The sequence below is a fragment of the Moschus berezovskii genome, chromosome 15 (assembly GCF_049115385.1).
Source record: "Moschus berezovskii isolate FMDL1 chromosome 15, NW_MosBer_1.0, whole genome shotgun sequence".
Taxonomy (NCBI): Eukaryota; Metazoa; Chordata; class Mammalia; order Artiodactyla; family Moschidae; genus Moschus; species Moschus berezovskii.
In genome coordinates this window covers 61536799-61553630 of record NC_142474.1, presented here as the reverse complement: position 1 = coordinate 61553630, position 16832 = coordinate 61536799, and the positions used below count along the sequence as shown (strand labels likewise).

Here is a 16832-nt window from a genome sequence, read left to right as displayed (position 1 = left end):
TTTGGAAAGGTGTTTATTTGCAGGTGCATCTATTTTTTATCATTTTGTCCAATGTGTTCGTAAGTATTATTCTCTCAGCTGTCGAAATACAGAACTTACACGCGCGCACTATATGAATGTATACGTGTGTTTACACATCCCCCCCCACGCAGAAAGGAATCAATTGCCGTATTCCAGAAATGACAATGAAAAAGGAGAAATAAGCAAGAATTATAATTAGACGTCTACAGTCTCATTCACATAAGGGCAGTGCTAGGGGGTTAAGCAGTTGAGTTAAAAACAAAAAAAATGCTCAAAACCAAAAACCAACCAGTTGCCTTAGACTGGAGCTTCCCGCAGCTTTCGCGCTGAGCGGGGCGCGGGGAAGGAGTAGTTCTCCGGGCCGGTGGGGCCGGGATCCCGACACCGTCACCACCACCCGCGGGGGTCTTTCGGGAGCGCTCCCGCGGGCCCCGCAGGAGCCGGTGACAGTCCTAGGTGAGCGCCGAGCGCGTCCACAAAGCGCCCGAGCCGCCCCTCACGCTAAGGCGCGGCGGCGGCGGCGGCGGGCGCAGAAGGAAGGGCGAGACGGAAGCGGCGGCGGCGGCGGCTGGCGAGCGGCCGGGGACGCGGGCCGGGACGCAGGCGGGGAGGCCGCCGGGGAGGCCCCAGGCGGGGAGGCCCGCAGCCCGCGCCGCCGCCGCCGCCCCAGCCGCGTGCGCGCGCGGCCGCATCAGCTGAGCGCGCGGCGCGTGTCACGTGGTGCGCGTGTCGAAGGTCACGGCGCGCTCACAATGGAGCTCTCGGAGTATGTGCAGAAAGGCTTCCAGATGCTGGCCGATCCCGGCTCCTTCGACTCCAACACCTTCACGCTTCTCCTCCGGGCGGCTTTCCAGAGTCTGCTGGACGCCCAGGCGGACGAGGCCGTGTTAGGTAAGCCGCTCGGCTCTGAGCTGGATCGGCCTGGGTGGAGGGGCGCTCGGAGAAGAGGAGCGAGACCGAGCGAGAAGGGGAAAGCCCCGGGAAGAGGAAGTCTTCGGGCTTTGCCCTTCGCTCCGGACGGAGTGTGGGGATGTGGTTCTGCTAGAACCCACAGCGGACCCAGATCATTGTTCTCTCCTCACTTGGCACCTGCACACCGCCAGCTACACTTTCCTGTTCTGATTTTCCCTCTCAGGCTCTTTGTTCTTTTGAAAAGTCGGTGTTCAAGTCTTGTTTGTGGCCTAAACATCTAAGATTTTCACCCTGGTCTGGGGCAGACTGTTTGACACTTGGACTTAATCAGGGCAGCTCCCTGCGATTCAAACTTTCAGTACTAGGCTGGCGAAGGTTTTTAAAGGGTCTGCTTCCAGAGTAATTACTCGGTCAAATAGTGTTGACATTTTCCAGCTTAGAGAATACCTCAAGTTCCTCTGATCATTCCAGCACTCTAGTTCAACATGTTTTGCACAGGTTCCACGCCCAGACTCTTAAAATGTGGTGTATAATGTTTTGTTCCGCATCAGTTATCAGGAAGCAAGTCTGTTTTAAGTGGTCCGGTCACTGCGGAGTGCGGTGTCAGTATGGATGGAGGCATATTTTAAGATAGATCGCTTTTAAATGATTTTCTTAATTACAAATATCTCAACGATTCAAATTTTTGTGTTTTTCCCCCCTATAGTTTCACGAGCTAAACATGTGTACAAAAAGTATGAAAGTGGAAGTTCTTTAAACGAAAATAGTAACCACCACCTGGGTTAATCTCCAAAAAGAATATCGAAACTTGAAAATATTTTGAACTCTTTCCTTCTCCTCCACCTCCATGTATTAAAGTCCGTGGAACCAGTTACCTACCCTAAAATTAATCTTTAGAAGGAAAATTTATTCATTCTTAAGTTTACACCATGTAAAATATTCATCTTCTTATTTTCCTCTCAATTTACTCCATCCAGCTTTAGAATGATCACTGTATATTTTACAATAGGACTTTTTAAGTATTAAGGTAAAATAAAAAGAAGGTAATTTGACCAGGTGACAGCATGATTATTGATGTGTGCTCTTCATTGTTTTGCCATTGACCATATTGCTCATCTCATTTACTTAAAATTTTTAGTCCTTATAGTTGAATTCTTCTTGTTATCTTGTTAAAGAGAGTTCTTCACCAAATGAAAATACCTTTTTAGAAACAGGACTATTAAGAATTTATTATCACAGGCATCATTGGCAATTACTTTTATTGTAGATCACCCAGACTTGAAACATATCGACCCAGTGGTTTTAAAACATTGTCATGCAGCAGCTGCAACTTACATACTGGAGGCTGGAAAGCAAAGAGCTGACAAATCAACTCTAAGGTACAGGATTTATTTAAATATCCATTTGTTTTAAAATAGTGCCTTTATGATTCAAATTTCAGTTTTTAAAATGGAGACTAAAATTTAGCTTTTTTTTTTTTTTAGCACTTATCTAGAAGACTGTAAATTTGACAGCGAGAGAATAGAATTGTTTTGGACGGAATATCAGGTTACTTAAATTTTTAAAACTTAACAATTACTATTTTTCTTCTACTCTGTTTGCAAAGACATGTTTTCTTTTTCTTTTTTTCCTGCCAGAATAATAGGAATTCCCTAGAAATCCTACTGGGAAGGTAGGTACTGTATAAGGTATCAAGCTGAGCTACTTTTCACTTGCAGGTATGAATGGAGAGTGCTGGTGTGAAACAAAACAGGACAAAAAATGGGGATCTAGACCAAAAGAAAAGGGGCCAAAGGGCAAGTGAAACAATTGAAGTTAAGCTAATGCTTTTAAAGTTTATTGAGATAATTTTTAAAATGTTCTTTTACTATTCAGAACTTGAAATAAAGTTTAACAGTGTTTTAATTTCAGAATGGATTAAAATTGTGTGTGTGTGGTGCAAGAGGTGGTAGACACCATTGTTGGTAAAGGACAAGTACTGAAACTTTTTCTGTGGCTATTATGTACAAAACTGTCATTATATCTTTCAGTATAGGCAGATCTCTCCCTCATATAACTGATGTTTCTTGGCGTTTGGAATATCAGATAAAGGTAAAGTTTAACAAATGTTCTCTAGGGCAGTTTAGGGAACTTTAAAAAAAAGAGCTAAAGACTGAAATCTCTGTGTTGTGTTGTTTTAGACCAATCAACTTGATAAGATGTACAGACCTGCATATTTGGTGACCTTAAATGTAGAGGTATTTATACAGAAGCCCTGTCTAAAAATTAAATGTATAATGAAAATTTCAATTTCCTTGATTTAAATAAACAGCATTTTTTTCTTCCCTAGAACACTGATTCGCGATCCCACCCAGAGATTAGTTTTAGTTGCAACATGGAACAATTACAGGTACAGTATTAGGATCTGTGAATATGACTGTCTTCTTACAGATTTTTAATTGTGAATTATGCCCATGGAAAGTTCAAAAGAAAATTAACCATCTGTCAGTAGATAATGAAGGTTGGTTAAGGAATTATTGGGAAGGGGGCTTCAAAAGCAATATTTTAAAATAGGCTTTTGAAATTAAGATGTTACTAGTAGAGAACTGGTCTGGTTTGCTGTTCCTTCAGTTAAAATAAACTTTTAGTGTTGAGTGTAAATTCTGTTTGTGATGTGTTTGAGCCAGTAGGACAAAGGAAAAGAAAGCTTGGCTTTGAAAAATGTTCTCTTCGCTTTCAGAAATTTAATTGAACTTTCAAAACATGATTTTTAAACAATGGTTTTAAATGACTTTTTATAAAAGGGCAAGTTAGAAAAATTCTGAAACTGTTTATATTGCCTGTGTAAGACACTGGGGAAATTCAAAATTACGTTGATTAATGGACATGACAACGAATTTATTTCTTAGCACTTAAGAAAATGAAGGACATCTTTTGAAATTTTGATGAAATTTATTTTTTCCAAAGGAATCTCCTGCAGAGTCGTTTTAATGTAACCATTAATTGAACTTGAAACTTTCAAAAGATGTGAATACACCATTATCCTTGTTAGATAACTTGAGAAATTTAATTTTGGTAAACCTTGCCTGTTCAGAAGATTCAGCTAGAAATTGTATTTCACATCTGAGGGCAAGCATTTTGAAGATGAGATATTTTAGAGGAAAACTTTACTTTGATAGTGGTTTGTCAAAGGCTTAAAATCTTGAATTTTAAATTGTTTAGAAAGTGTCTCCCGACTTTTTTCTTGCATCTTTCTCAAGCTTGGATACTTCTTTCTTGCATTTTATCCTAAAAACGAGCCATGATATACATCTTTCAGGACTTAGTAGGAAAACTTAAAGATGCTTCGAAAAGCCTGGAAAGAGCAACTCAGTTGTAACTTGGGAAAGTTAACGATCTGCCTGGATCTAGAGGAAGACCAGGAACGTCTTGCCGTCCGCTGGACCATCATTTCTGTGAGCTGGATGTCCTTTTCAGAACAGATTTTTTTCTTTTGGATTTCTGTCACTCATAAGTTTTGACACTATTTTTTTACACTTGTGGAAGGGTTAAGAGAGAATTTCTGCCGAAGTACTTGAATCTTCAGTATTATCCGTACACTTGATCCCATTTGATCTTTTCCACGTCTTCCAAAAGGAAGTAGACAGTATTACATTCTGAATAAAGAAGTTGTTCTCACAAAAAGAGTGGTGAGAGTTTGAGTTTGTTAATTATTACTTTGAAGACATAGACACGATTGGCGTTAACTTTTAACGATCTCCTCTCCTCAGGATTAAAGTTAAAGACACTGGAAAGGATGCGATCTCCGGGGTTGCTTGAAGACCCCAGCTTCGGGACGTGGGGAGCGGGCGCGGTCGCGGTCGCCCAGCGGCGGGAGCCCGTCCGTTCCGTTAACTGCGCCCGAGGGCTCGCTCGCTGCCCGACCCTCGCCCGCGGGGCTCCCGAGGCCCGGTAGGGCCGGCCCCGCGCGGAGCCCCTGCCCGGAGCGAGCGGCTGCCCGCGCGCGCCCCGCCTCGGCCACTGGCGGGCGGGAAAGGGGGCCGGCGCGGCCGCGGGAAGACTGGGGCGGGCGCTGTTGTTTCCGCGAGCCCAACTCGGGCGCAGGTTCCGCGCCGCGGCGCCGGAGTCTGGGCCGCAGCCCGTGGGGCCGAGCGGGGGGTGTCGGCCGGCGGTCTCCTCGCGGACATGTGTGCCGCGGGCGGAGACGGACGGCGGAAAGAAAGAAATAACGGGGGTTGGGGTGGGCTGAGCTGCGTGCGGGGCCGGAGCGATGCCCGCGCCGAGAGCAGGGTGGCGCGTGTGGCGCTGTGGAGAAATGTCTCCGCAGCCGCGCTGAGCGAGGAGGAGGAGGGGGCCGGGTCGCGCTGCTCCGAGGGGAGGGGGCGGCCGCGGGCCAGACTACACCGACACTAATTCCCAGGCCGCCCTTAAGGAATGAGGGGAGCACGTGACCCGGTGGGGGGGGCGGGGGAGGGGGCGGGCGGACTCTGAGCCATTTTGGAGCCGGTGTCAGTTTCCACTCTGCCTTCAGCGGTGCATTTTTTTTTCCACCCTCCCCTCCCCCGTCCTCAGCCTTCCTCCCCTCCCCCCGCCTCTCCGCACGCACACACACGGCGCCCCCCACCCGCCCTCCTCCCCCCCAACGGCAACTATGAAATAATAATCGTAGTATTAAAGGCAGAGATCGGGGCGAGACAATGGGGATGTTGGCGAGGGAGCCCCGATCCGGATTAGAAACACCTCCCAGCCCCGCAGAATAATACTGATCGCGCCCCCTCCGCGCGCTCCCTCCCCCGAGTGCGGAGCGGGAGGAGGCGGCGGCGGCGGCCGAGGAGGAGGAGGAGGAGGAGGCCCAGGAGGAGGAGGCGTTGGAGGCCGAGGAGGAGGAGGAGGAGGCCGCGGAGGAGGAGGAGGCCGAGGCGGAGGAGGAGGAGGAGGAGGCCGGGCTCGGGAGGCAGCATGAGCCGAGCGCGGCGGCCGCCGCTCCTCTCGGCTGCGCTCGTTGCCCATTGACAGCGGCGTCTGCAGCTCGCTTCAAGATGGCCGCTTGGCTCACATTCATTTTCTGCTGAACGACTTTTAACTTTCATTGTCTTTTCCGCCCGCTTCGATCGCCTCTCGCCGGCTGCTTTTTCCGGGTACGTAGGAGGCGAGGCGCCTCCGGGACGGGGCCTGGGGGCGGCGGGGGCCGCGCGGGACTCAGGCCGGCCGCGGGTGGACGGGGAACGGGCCCCCCCCACCGCGCCTCGCCCGCGCCGGCCGGGAGGGCGCTGACAGCGTGGGCGCCGAGCCCCGCGCCGCCGCCCGCCGGCCCCGCGCGCCGCCCGGCCCCGCGCGCCGCCCGCGCCCGCGAGCGCGCGCCCGCCGCCGCCCGCCGACTCCCGCGGCGCCGGGACCGACCCGCAGCCCGCGCCGCGCCGCCGCCGCCAGCCGGCCTCGGCGCCGCTCCAGCCGCCGCCCGCTCCAGCCCGGACGCGCCGCGCGCGGCCCCACGTTTTAGTTCCTTTCTCCCCCGAGCGCCCCTCTACACCCTCGCGACGCACATGGCCCCCGAGAAGAATACTTCTATTTGCAGCCTCTGCGGCTCTCCCGGCCACGGCGCCCTTTGTTGAGAGGTAGATTTTGATAAAACGGGGACGGGTGCCTGAAATCGGGAGCTGCTTGGGTCAAGTGGCTTCCCTCCTCTCCCGAAGAAAGGGCTTTGGAGGGGTTTAAACAGCCAGAGAACGCCCCCATTTTATAGGGACGGGTTGCTCGGGGGGCCGCGATCCCGCCAAGGTGGATGTTAGGCTGAAAGGAGCCCGAACAAAAATGTTATTAACTTAAGTTGGAGGGACACTTGGGTGAATTTAGATGGCTTGTAAGATGGCGGTTCCCAGTTGTTTCCAAGGTCTCCTGCGTTTGTGTTTAAAATGGTAAAGTTTTCAAGGTGTTATTTGTTGAGAGTCTCGGACAAGTTCTTCAAATATTACTTAGGAGGTGCTCAATGGGAAGTGGGCATTTCAAATTTGGAGCTTTTTTTGGAGTGATGATGGTGAGTGGACGTTAGTCTTGCAAGAGGTTTCCTCTCTTTTTCCTCTTTTTTCTCGTCTCAGAGACTGCAGTTTTGTTTTGTTTTTTTCTTCTTTTTTTCACCTCTAGTATGGGATGCACTTAGAACCATGACTTAAGTCTACAACGTTTTATAGGTTTTACTAAATGTCAGCATAGGTCATGTGGTGAAGAGATGCTTTGGAGAAAGGAGCACTAAAAAGTTGATGGCATATGTTTATGCAGTCTTTTGGGGTTTGACAGCCATGTAGCACGATCTTTTTCCTAGAGATTTACAGTTAATAATTGGAAGTAAACAAGTATAGAGACTTTGATCATTCCCAATTGCAATAAAAGGATTTAGTGGGCTTAGTGGTCACGGTTCAGTATCTGAAATAGAAGCATGTATTAACCCCTTCCCAGAAAGTAGGCAAAATCCTGGGCATATTTACTCAAATCCAAATGTAGGTTGGTGATGCCTAGAATGTTATGTGTAGTTCAACTTATGTTTTATAGGAACCTTAACCCCCATGTTCTGGAAACATAAGCCACACTGAAGTCTAGAAACTTAAGGATGCCAATTGTTAACAGCATATGCTAACTTAAGACTATATTAACATTTGAGTTTTATTTTAAGTAGAATTCCTTTGAGGTTGATTTTATGAGCAAATTTATAAACTTTTAAATAATTAAGTTCATTTCTGTACATCTGCACCAAAGTGCAAAGGTGTTTGAAATAACCTACCTGTATAAACTTACGCCTAGTAACAGTATCTTTAAAGCCAGTAAGCCGCTGTGTATGCATGTGTGTGTTTGTGTACACACACGCTTCTGTAAGAAAATTGAGCATTTAGTTGTACTTAAGTCCATTAATGCTCTACCATTAAGTCCTTGGATGTGCATTCAGTTCCCCTGAAAGGTGAAATTCTCCCTAGGAGTCAAGTTAACCCCAACTTTACCCATACTTGTGTTTGGCTGGGAGCCCCAAATAGGGTTATGGAGTTCATTTGCATTTCTTAGACTGCAGTAGTCAAGCTGATTGTTAACAGAAGAACTTGCTTCTGTTTTCCTTCATTTTGACATGACTGGTGTTAGGCCTCCAACTAAACTGACTGCCCCAACTAAGTATGTTATAATGACAAGTTTTAACTATTGAGTATTTTTCCATAGTATGTTTGGTGCCTTTTTGCTTGCTTAACTGGCAGTTTCTGTGGTGGAACCTAGAAGGTTTTCCTTTCTAAGGTGCAAGAGATTGTTTCTGAAACTCTTATCAAACATATCAGATGTTTTGGAAGTCTTTATTAGACTGCCAGTGCTTTCAAGTGGTATAAAAAGATAAAGAACTGATTCTTACACAGTTAGCAAAGTGATACTTACTAGCACTATAAATGGTTATAGGGTAGTGGCCAGATTCTTCTGAATTGAAGTAAAGGAGTGGTCTGAATTAAGACTTAAGATGAATTTGAAAGGGTTTTGGTCAAGTATGTGAGACTTAAATCTGATTGTTTTCTGTCTAATATTTGTGTTTGTCTGGTGTTGGTTTTATATAGAGGAGAAATTAAGGCAGATGTTTTTATTAATGCCCCTTCCTGAACTTCAGGATCCCATGGCATTAGCATGATGTGCTTTCACATGAAGACAGAAGTATCACCTTGCTAACTATCTATCTAGAAAAGGTCCTGCTGTTTCACAAGGAGAGTTTTCTTTCAGAACCAAGAAGTCTTGTCCTTAATCACCAAATACAATAGAATTAAATATTGCTACTCTTTAGGGACACTGCTCCACCCACAACTCCTCTGTAACCCCACTTAGATTTATAGTAACAATATGTTGACAATATTCCTCTAAACAAATCTTCCAAAGATAACTGAGGAGTCACACATGACGTTTTCTGGTTGAAGTCACTGGTTGAAACTGTGGTCACTTTTCATAAAAGAGGCTTTGTTTTGTTTTTACCATTACCCCCCCCCCCGCCCCCACCTCTTAGTACTCCAAAGCTTTTAGCTTCAGCCATTGAGCTGTGTTGATTAGTATTTCCCTCTTCTGCATTGAAATTCCCTGAGAATTAAAACCTCAGATGCATCTTCAAGTTTCACCAGTTCCTAGATTTCTATTCAAGGCAGCTTTGAGAATGTACTTCAGAGAAATCTGGAAGCTTGGTCTTACTTCAGATTCTGAAATGAATGAAGTGGGAGTAAGAAATGCATTTTTCGAGCATGCTGCACGAAGTAATTGACTTCCCTTATTGTCCACTGGTGTATTGCTGCTGACAGTTCCCCCCGCCGCCCCCTCCCCCGTGACTTTTCTATAATATATGATATCTGTTGGGAATGTCATTTCATTGTGTGGAGGTTTGCTTGGAGGTTAGAATGAGAAAATGACATTTGTTTTTCTCTGCTATGGATTCTCAGGGCTGACAAGGTGTTGATTTAGCGTTGGGAATGGACTGGTCACATGGTTCTTTAACTTATTGTCACTATCGTCGATTCAAGTAGTTTTTCTTGTCTCTATCCAGCATAGTTCAGGTAAAACACAAGGCTTTGTACTCCTCTCCCCTGCGGTTAAACAGATTTTAGTTTTCAGCCTTTCCAAAACTTTGTATCGCTCATCTAATCTGCAGAAGAACTTCCTACTAGAGAAGAAAGCATTAAAGAGGTTCATTTCAATAAACATCTCTGCAGTTTGAGCCCTGATGGTTTCGGGCTAAGTGCACAGTTGGCAATTCTCAAAAGATCCCTTCGTGAAAATTTTGACCTAGTGATTTCTAACTGGAGAGACCGAGTCAAGATCTGAAAGCTCTTCGCGCCGAGTCCACATGGAAAGAAGCCCCCCAGAGTGTCCGACATGGCCGAGAGTGCGGTTTGCATTTTCCTGTACCACTTCACGCTCCTGGGTCCCTCGGGCTGCCTACCAGGTCGCCCCGCTCGGGATCCTGCTCCCCAGCGTCAAGGGGCCTCTTGGGGCCTCCCCGCCCCCGAGCCGCGCGCCCGCACCCCACCCCGCCCCCGCGCCGGCCCCGCCCCCCGCGCCGTGCCGGCCCCTCCCCCGTGCCCGCCGCCGCCGCCGCCCGGCAGCCCCGCACGCCCGCCGAAGCTCCGGGCTCGGCCGGGCTCCGCGCGCGGAGTTGCAGCGGTGGCCGGATGCCAAGTGTAAGTGTAAGTTGCTATGGAAACCCCGACAGAGGCAAGTTCCGAATCCGGAGCGAGACGGAGCCCCGGGCGCCGCCGGATCCGCCCCTCGCATCCCGGCCCCCGGGCGTCCGCGCGCTCAGGCCCCAGCCCGAGGCCGACTCGAGGTGCTTCTTCTGCGGCCCGAGCACCCAGCTCCGGAAATGCCAGGGATGCAGATAGAGCAGAATTTGCTTTCCCTTTGTATCACGTCAAAACGTGCCAGGTTCTGGTGGCTGGAACCGCCTAAAACAACCGGAACCCCTGGGAAGCGGGGGCATGCTCCTGGATTTTCTATCGAAGAGCCATAAGGAAGTTTTACGATAAATTTGGAGTCCTGGAACAACCCCTCGCGGTTGGTAAATATCTGCGGGGAGTGTGAGGCGTCTGCAGCAGCCGTGGGGCTGCTGGGCTGGAGGACAAATGGAAGAAAGCAACCCGAATACTCTCAGCTCCCAGCCCCCACCTCAGACTTTTTCTTCGCCCTCCGGGAATGACCTGAGGGACCAGATATTACTTTTCTCGGATTCTTTTTCACCTTTTCAGTAGAATTGATCAAGGTCTGATCGGTGAATTCCTTATGTAGAAGACGTTGGGACAATCCTGCTGTACAGTGTTAAAAATGCATTTTATGAACTCCTCCAACATTTCAGAGCGTATAGTTCCTGGGAGTTGGAGATAATCTCGATTTTCTATCTGTGAATTATAGCCAGTATTACTTTGTCTTGCAGGATATTTTATCAAGCAGAAATGCATCGAACAACCAGAATCAAGATCACTGAGCTAAATCCCCACCTAATGTGTGTGCTTTGTGGAGGGTACTTCATTGATGCCACAACCATAATAGAATGTCTACATTCCTGTGAGTACCAAGTTTTAGCCCTTTTTGTGCCATGCATGTTTAACATCATGTCCTAAAATTTGAAAACTAACAATTCTGGCCGTCCTTAAGAATGTTGGTGCAAAGTGAAGAAGTTTGTTTTCTTCTCTTGTATAGTGACTTTTTTGTTAATGCATATAATAAAATATTTTGTAGAAGTATTCTCAGGCTATCAACTGAGTTTGTTTAATTATAAATACCTTTTGGCAGTTACCATTTTGTTACTACTAGTTCTCTGTTTCTGACACTGATTTTATTGTTTAGCATCTAATTCCTGACCTGTAAAAAATTTGTGTTTTTACTTCTAGTCTGTAAAACGTGTATTGTGCGTTACCTGGAGACCAGCAAGTATTGTCCTATCTGTGATGTCCAAGTTCACAAAACCAGACCGCTACTGAATATAAGGTGAGAAAATGTTTAAAAATCATTGTTTGTAGTTTTTATTGGAATTGTACTTAATAAATTATAAATCTATACATAAATATTCAATAAATTGTTGAATTTGTTTATTTCTTCACACAAAATTTACCCTTCAGTTCCCATCTGATATGCATGTTTTGTAGAGTGTAGCCCCCTTCATTACTTGGCCATTTTAATGATGACTAAACAAGATTTTAAGTTTTTTTAACCATCTTTTAGAAATCGAATTGGTTTTCCATTTTTGCATTGCTTTATTGACCTTGTGACAGGCAAGAGTGAATGTGTTTAAACTGCTTCCATTCTCTCTTTGTTCTCTTTCATATTAGCTAGTTTGGTCATTTGAAAAGCACACTTCTCCAGTGAAATGTGAAGAATTTATTAGTGAACATAAAATGAAATATTCTTCTACTAATTTAAGACAGTGCTACCACATAAAGAACTTTTATCCCCATAATTATGTTGATGTAGTTATAGACAGTGTCACAATCAAGTTAAATACTATAACACAAAGAAAACAAAGAATGTGTTGCAGTGTATGAACATTATAGTTTTTGCTATATTGAAAACTTATTTTGTAATTTATTCTCTCAGGTCAGATAAAACTCTTCAAGATATTGTATACAAATTAGTTCCAGGGCTTTTCAAAAGTGAGTAACTTGCTTAAAAACAAACATTTTAAAAGTATTTACCAGTTTTACCTGCTATGCCAAATATTTGTCTTTTTATTCTCTTTAGATGAAATGAAGAGAAGAAGGGATTTTTATGCCGCTCATCCTTCAGCTGATGGTAAAACTCTTTGGAATGGGAAAGACATTTTATTTGGAGGGAGAACTTATTCAGTAATTTATTAAAACTAAGTTTAAAGTACAGTTCCATGCTTCTATGTATGCAATATTTCATTTAAATACTTAATTATTAAAAATTGAATTTTAAAATGTCTTTATAGCTGCCAATGGCTCTAATGAAGATAGAGGAGAAGTTGCTGACGAAGATAAGAGAATTATAACTGATGATGAGATAATAAGTTTATCCATTGAATTCTTTGACCAGAACAGGTAAATTCTTTAGGAAATATGTTTTATGCTAATATATTTATTAGATACATTGTTTGCTTAATAGTTTATTTGTTTTTTAGATTGGATCGGAAAATAAACAAGGACAAAGAGAAATCTAAGGAGGAGGTATGTTCCATGGACAAAAACATTGTTTAGATTATCGACTTCATGAGAGTGTATATTGCCCTTTCAAATATCCTAGGGTCAGATGATGCTATCAAATAGAAGAAAATCATCATATTTGATGTTTTAGAGTTGATCTATATCTGATAGTTAATAGATGGAATTTATATATGATTATTATTCTTACAAAATATTTTCAGTAATATTTAATGCTTTGATATACTGAAGGAATCTGTTCATCTAGTATTTATAATAATAGCACATTCAAAGTAGAGTTGAGAACAGTCGAATCTCAGCTTTGGTGTTAGTATCTTTTATCATACTCAGACATCTATCTAATTGACTTAAAAAAATCTTAAAGTTAGAAATTTTAAAAAATTAACTTTTCTTAAATATGTTTTTAGGTGAATGATAAAAGATATTTACGATGCCCAGCAGCAATGACTGTAATGCACCTAAGAAAGTTTCTCAGAAGTAAAATGGACATACCTAATACTTTCCAGGTATCTACTTTATGGTTTTCATGCATTTGATGTAAATGCTTTTTTAAAAAATTCAGTGACCTTTTTCTTTTTGCATTCTAAACCCAAATAAGCAACTTTTTTTTTTTTCAAACTTGGTAGTTTATTTGAAAATATCTCTTTAAATGTTTGGTATGGATCCTGTTTTATGCTATGAAAGCAAATCTCTTAATGATTTCAAGAAGTTTTTCCTCATTTGAAGTTCCAAGAGGGATTCTTGCTTTGTCCAAATGTTTGGAGAAAGTGTTTTTTTAAAATCGTTTTTTTTTTTTTAATCATTTTTGGATTATATTTAGATGATCAGAAAATCTATATTCACCATAATTCTTTGTGATGCTTATAATTGAAGTGTTGTTTATCAACAGATTGATGTCATGTATGAAGAGGAACCTTTAAAAGATTACTATACACTAATGGATATTGCCTACATTTATACCTGGAGAAGGGTAAGTAAGCATACCTGATGCTCATAGATTATTTTGGTAAGCTGTACTTTAAGATCTAAGACTGATTTTTCCCCCGCTCTTAACTTTGTAGAATGGCCCACTTCCTTTGAAATACAGAGTTCGACCTACTTGTAAAAGAATGAAGATCAGTCATCAGAGAGATGGACTGACAAACACTGGAGAACTGGAAAGTGACTCTGGGAGTGACAAGGCCAACAGCCCAGCAGGAGGTATCCCCTCCACCTCTTCCTGTTTGCCCAGTCCCAGCACTCCAGTCCAGTCTCCTCATCCTCAGTTTCCTCACATTTCCAGTACTATGAATGGAACCAGCAGCAGCCCCAGCGGTAACCACCAATCTTCCTTTGCCAATAGACCTCGAAAATCATCAGTAAATGGGTCGTCAGCAACTTCATCTGGTTGATACCTGAGACTGTTGAGGGAAAAAAAAATTTTAAAACCTTGATTTATATAGATATCTTCATGCCATTACAGCTTTATAGATGCTAATACATGTGACTATCGTCCAATTTGCTTTCTTTTGTAGTGAAGTTAAATTTGACTATAAAAGATGGACTAGATGTGATATTCATATGGACGTTAATGGAAAAGAAAGATCATTTCTTGAAAGAATTAGTTTCAGAGAAAGCAGGCAAGATGTTTTTCTGTGTTAGGACCGATGTGAAATGGTTTCTGTCACCATTGTTTGGATTTGAAAATCTTCTGCAGTGGATATAAACATTGGGCCGTAGTTTGTTAATCTCAACTAACGAAACCTCCATTACATCCTCCTTGATTGTTCTTGTTATTATGCTGTTTTGTGAACCTGTAGGAAACAAGTGCTTTTTATCTTGAAATTCAACAAATGGAAAGAATATGCATAGAATAATGCATTCTATGTAGCCATGTCACTGTGAATAACAACTTCTCGCATATTTAGCCATTTTGATTCCTGTTCGATTTTTTACTTCTCTGTTGCTACGCAAAACCGATCAAAGGAAAGTAACTTCAGTTTTACAATCTGTATGCCTAAAAGCGGGTACTACCGTTTATTTTACTGACTTGTTTAAATGATTCGCTTTTGTAAGAATCAGATGGCATTATGCTTGGTGTACAATGCCATATTGGTATATGACATAACAGGAAACAGTATTGTATGATATATTTATAAATACTATAAAGAAAATATTGTGTTTCATGCATTCAGAGATGGTTGTTAAAATTCTCCCAACTGGTTCGACCTTGGCAGATACCTATGTTTGAGCCTTATCAACATAGAATATTTTTAACATGGATATCTAATTCTAACTTCTCTTCCATTGGAAGCAATTGGCATTATTGTCATACGGATTTTTCTCTAGTAATACCTTTTACTTTTAAAATTAATCGCTGCATTAAAGGAAAACTTTTCACTAAGGGATTTGGAAATGCTGTCGTCATTTCCTGTTGCTTACGATGGTAATTAATGTGTTTTTAAAATGCATATTGATCACTGTAATTCTAAGACCAATTTTGAAATAAGCCAGATTGCTGGAGAAAGAACATTTTTATCTAAATTATTTTAATATGTGGCATAGTGGAAATCTCAAATTTAAGAATTCTCTTACAATTTTAAACAGTGGAATATACCCTCTCTGTAACATCTGGAAGTAGAAGCAATTTATTGTGAGCTTCTACAGGTATTAGTTTTTAAATAGAGTGAGCATGTTGAATTTAAAATATGAATACCTCCCCCAAATTTTCAGTTTGTGTTTTGCTTTGGTCGAACTTGGTGTGTGTTCATCACCCATCAGTTATTTGTGAGGGTGTTTATTCTCTATGAATATTGTTTCATGTTTGTATGGGAAAATTGTAGCTAAACATTTCATTGTCCCCCGTCTGCAAAAGAAGCACAATTCTATTGCTCTGTCTTGCTTATAGTCATTAAATCATTACTTTTACATATATTGCTGTTACTTCTGCTTTCTTTAAAGATACAGTAAAGTTTTATGAAACCACAAAATACATATATTTTTATTTTGACCTAAATTTGTACAGTCCCATTGTAAGTGTTGTTTCTAATTATAGATGTACATTTAAATTTCATTTGTAATTGGAAAAAATCCAATAAAAAGGATATTCATTTAGAAAATAGCTAAGGCTTTAATAAAAATTTGATATGAAAAGCACAATGTGCAGAAGTTTTGGAAACCCTGTTGTGGATTACACCAGGTAAAGGCTAAAGAACATCCATTGCTGTCTTAGTGATGTTGCTGAGAGTACATGCTTTGTTGTATAATTGCTTGAAAGCCCAATGGAAAGATGTATCTGTTTATTTACTTTATAATCTTTGAAGTAAAAGTTACTCATGTTTGCCAATTTTGGTGAATTTAACTTATTTTTCTAGGCTTTTCTTCTCAAGTGATGTTATCTAAGACAAGAAAAAAAGTTAATGAAAGTTTCAAGTGATGTTTTTACTTTGGATATGACCATGTATATAAAAAATGAAAAAATATTTTCAAAGGCTAAAAACTTCAAGTGCTAGTGGACTGTCATTTGACTTAACACAAAACCAAGTCGTAGAACCAACACAGAACTCAAAGACTTTACATCTCAACTTTTTATGGATTTATTTTTGAATTTACTTAGTAAAATATCAGATACTGCATTTATAGCTCACCTAACGCTATTTTCTCTTGCTTGAAACCATGTCCATTTATTTTGTTTGAAAGAGGAATTTTCCCCCAGTCAATGTGAAAATTGCTTAAGCTTTAAAGGCTATTTCAGCTGAAATTTGGCTTTAAATAAAACAGAAGAAAGATTACAATGTTTTTTATTCTCAGTAACCAGCCATCACACTTGACAATTAGACTTTAAAACTTTTGCTAAACTACCACTTAAAATTTCAACCTTACAAAAATCCATAGCTGCTAACTTTGTAACTCTTAGTAGTCAATGCAGGAAATATGAAAAGTCAGCTGTAAGTCGGCCTGTTGCTTCTGAAAAGTATTCTGGGATTCTATACCACAAAGTTAGAGCTTAAAATATTCCACAGATAACACCTAAATTGATTTCACACATTTTAGCTTAAATGCAAAAAAAGAATGAGGCTGGTTCCTGTTGTGTAAATAGTGATCTATCTTGCTTTACACGTGCATACCCCTTTACAAGTACTTTTTTGCTTTTAAAATTGCCGGCCGTTAATTGCTCTGAGTTGAAAAAAAAAAAAAAAGTTGCCCTTCAGTTGACTTCACCTACCAACCCATAGTGCTTCGTTTCCATACTCCTATGTTCAAATGTTA

At 42.3% G+C, this 16832-nt stretch overlaps 2 protein-coding genes across 3 annotated transcripts; both read left to right on the top strand.

The window, feature by feature from the left end:
* Positions 1 to 638: 638 nt before the first annotated feature.
* Positions 639 to 4596, top strand: COMMD3 (COMM domain containing 3). The gene is made up of 8 exons (XM_088844143.1): positions 639 to 912; positions 2201 to 2312; positions 2418 to 2481; positions 2571 to 2605; positions 2964 to 3024; positions 3114 to 3170; positions 3263 to 3322; positions 4232 to 4596. Exons 1-8 carry the CDS (start codon positions 774 to 776, stop codon positions 4289 to 4291), a joined length of 588 nt encoding a protein of 195 aa, XP_088700269.1. The 5' UTR covers positions 639 to 773; the 3' UTR covers positions 4292 to 4596.
* A 959-nt stretch (positions 4597 to 5555) lies between these two features.
* On the top strand, positions 5556 to 15716 carry BMI1 (BMI1 proto-oncogene, polycomb ring finger). Of its 2 annotated transcripts, none has more exons than XM_088844141.1 (10): positions 5556 to 6050; positions 10841 to 10971; positions 11298 to 11394; positions 12001 to 12056; positions 12145 to 12195; positions 12356 to 12464; positions 12545 to 12590; positions 12992 to 13090; positions 13474 to 13554; positions 13646 to 15716. In XM_088844141.1, exons 2-10 carry the CDS (start codon positions 10860 to 10862, stop codon positions 13973 to 13975), a joined length of 981 nt encoding a protein of 326 aa, XP_088700267.1. In that variant the 5' UTR covers positions 5556 to 6050; positions 10841 to 10859; the 3' UTR covers positions 13976 to 15716. The 2 variants fall into 2 exon arrangements, with proteins under 2 accessions (XP_088700267.1, XP_088700268.1); XM_088844142.1 differs by lacking the exon at positions 5556 to 6050 and adding an exon at positions 6376 to 6527.
* The last annotated feature ends 1116 nt before the right edge of the window (positions 15717 to 16832 follow it).

Bases quoted from the DNA above. Each gene is read 5' to 3' on its own strand.
- BMI1 (XM_088844141.1), top strand. From the start codon at position 10,860: ATGCATCGAACAACCAGAATCAAGATCACTGAGCTAAATCCCCACCTA. The intron at 12,196-12,355 runs GTAAAACTCTTT...ATGTCTTTATAG, and splicing joins CGCTCATCCTTCAGCTGATG to CTGCCAATGGCTCTAATGAA. The intron at 13,555-13,645 runs GTAAGTAAGCAT...TTAACTTTGTAG, and splicing joins ACATTTATACCTGGAGAAGG to AATGGCCCACTTCCTTTGAA.
- COMMD3 (XM_088844143.1), top strand. From the start codon at position 774: ATGGAGCTCTCGGAGTATGTGCAGAAAGGCTTCCAGATGCTGGCCGAT. The intron at 3,025-3,113 runs GTAAAGTTTAAC...GTGTTGTTTTAG, and splicing joins GTTTGGAATATCAGATAAAG to ACCAATCAACTTGATAAGAT. The intron at 3,171-3,262 runs GTATTTATACAG...TTTCTTCCCTAG, and splicing joins TGGTGACCTTAAATGTAGAG to AACACTGATTCGCGATCCCA.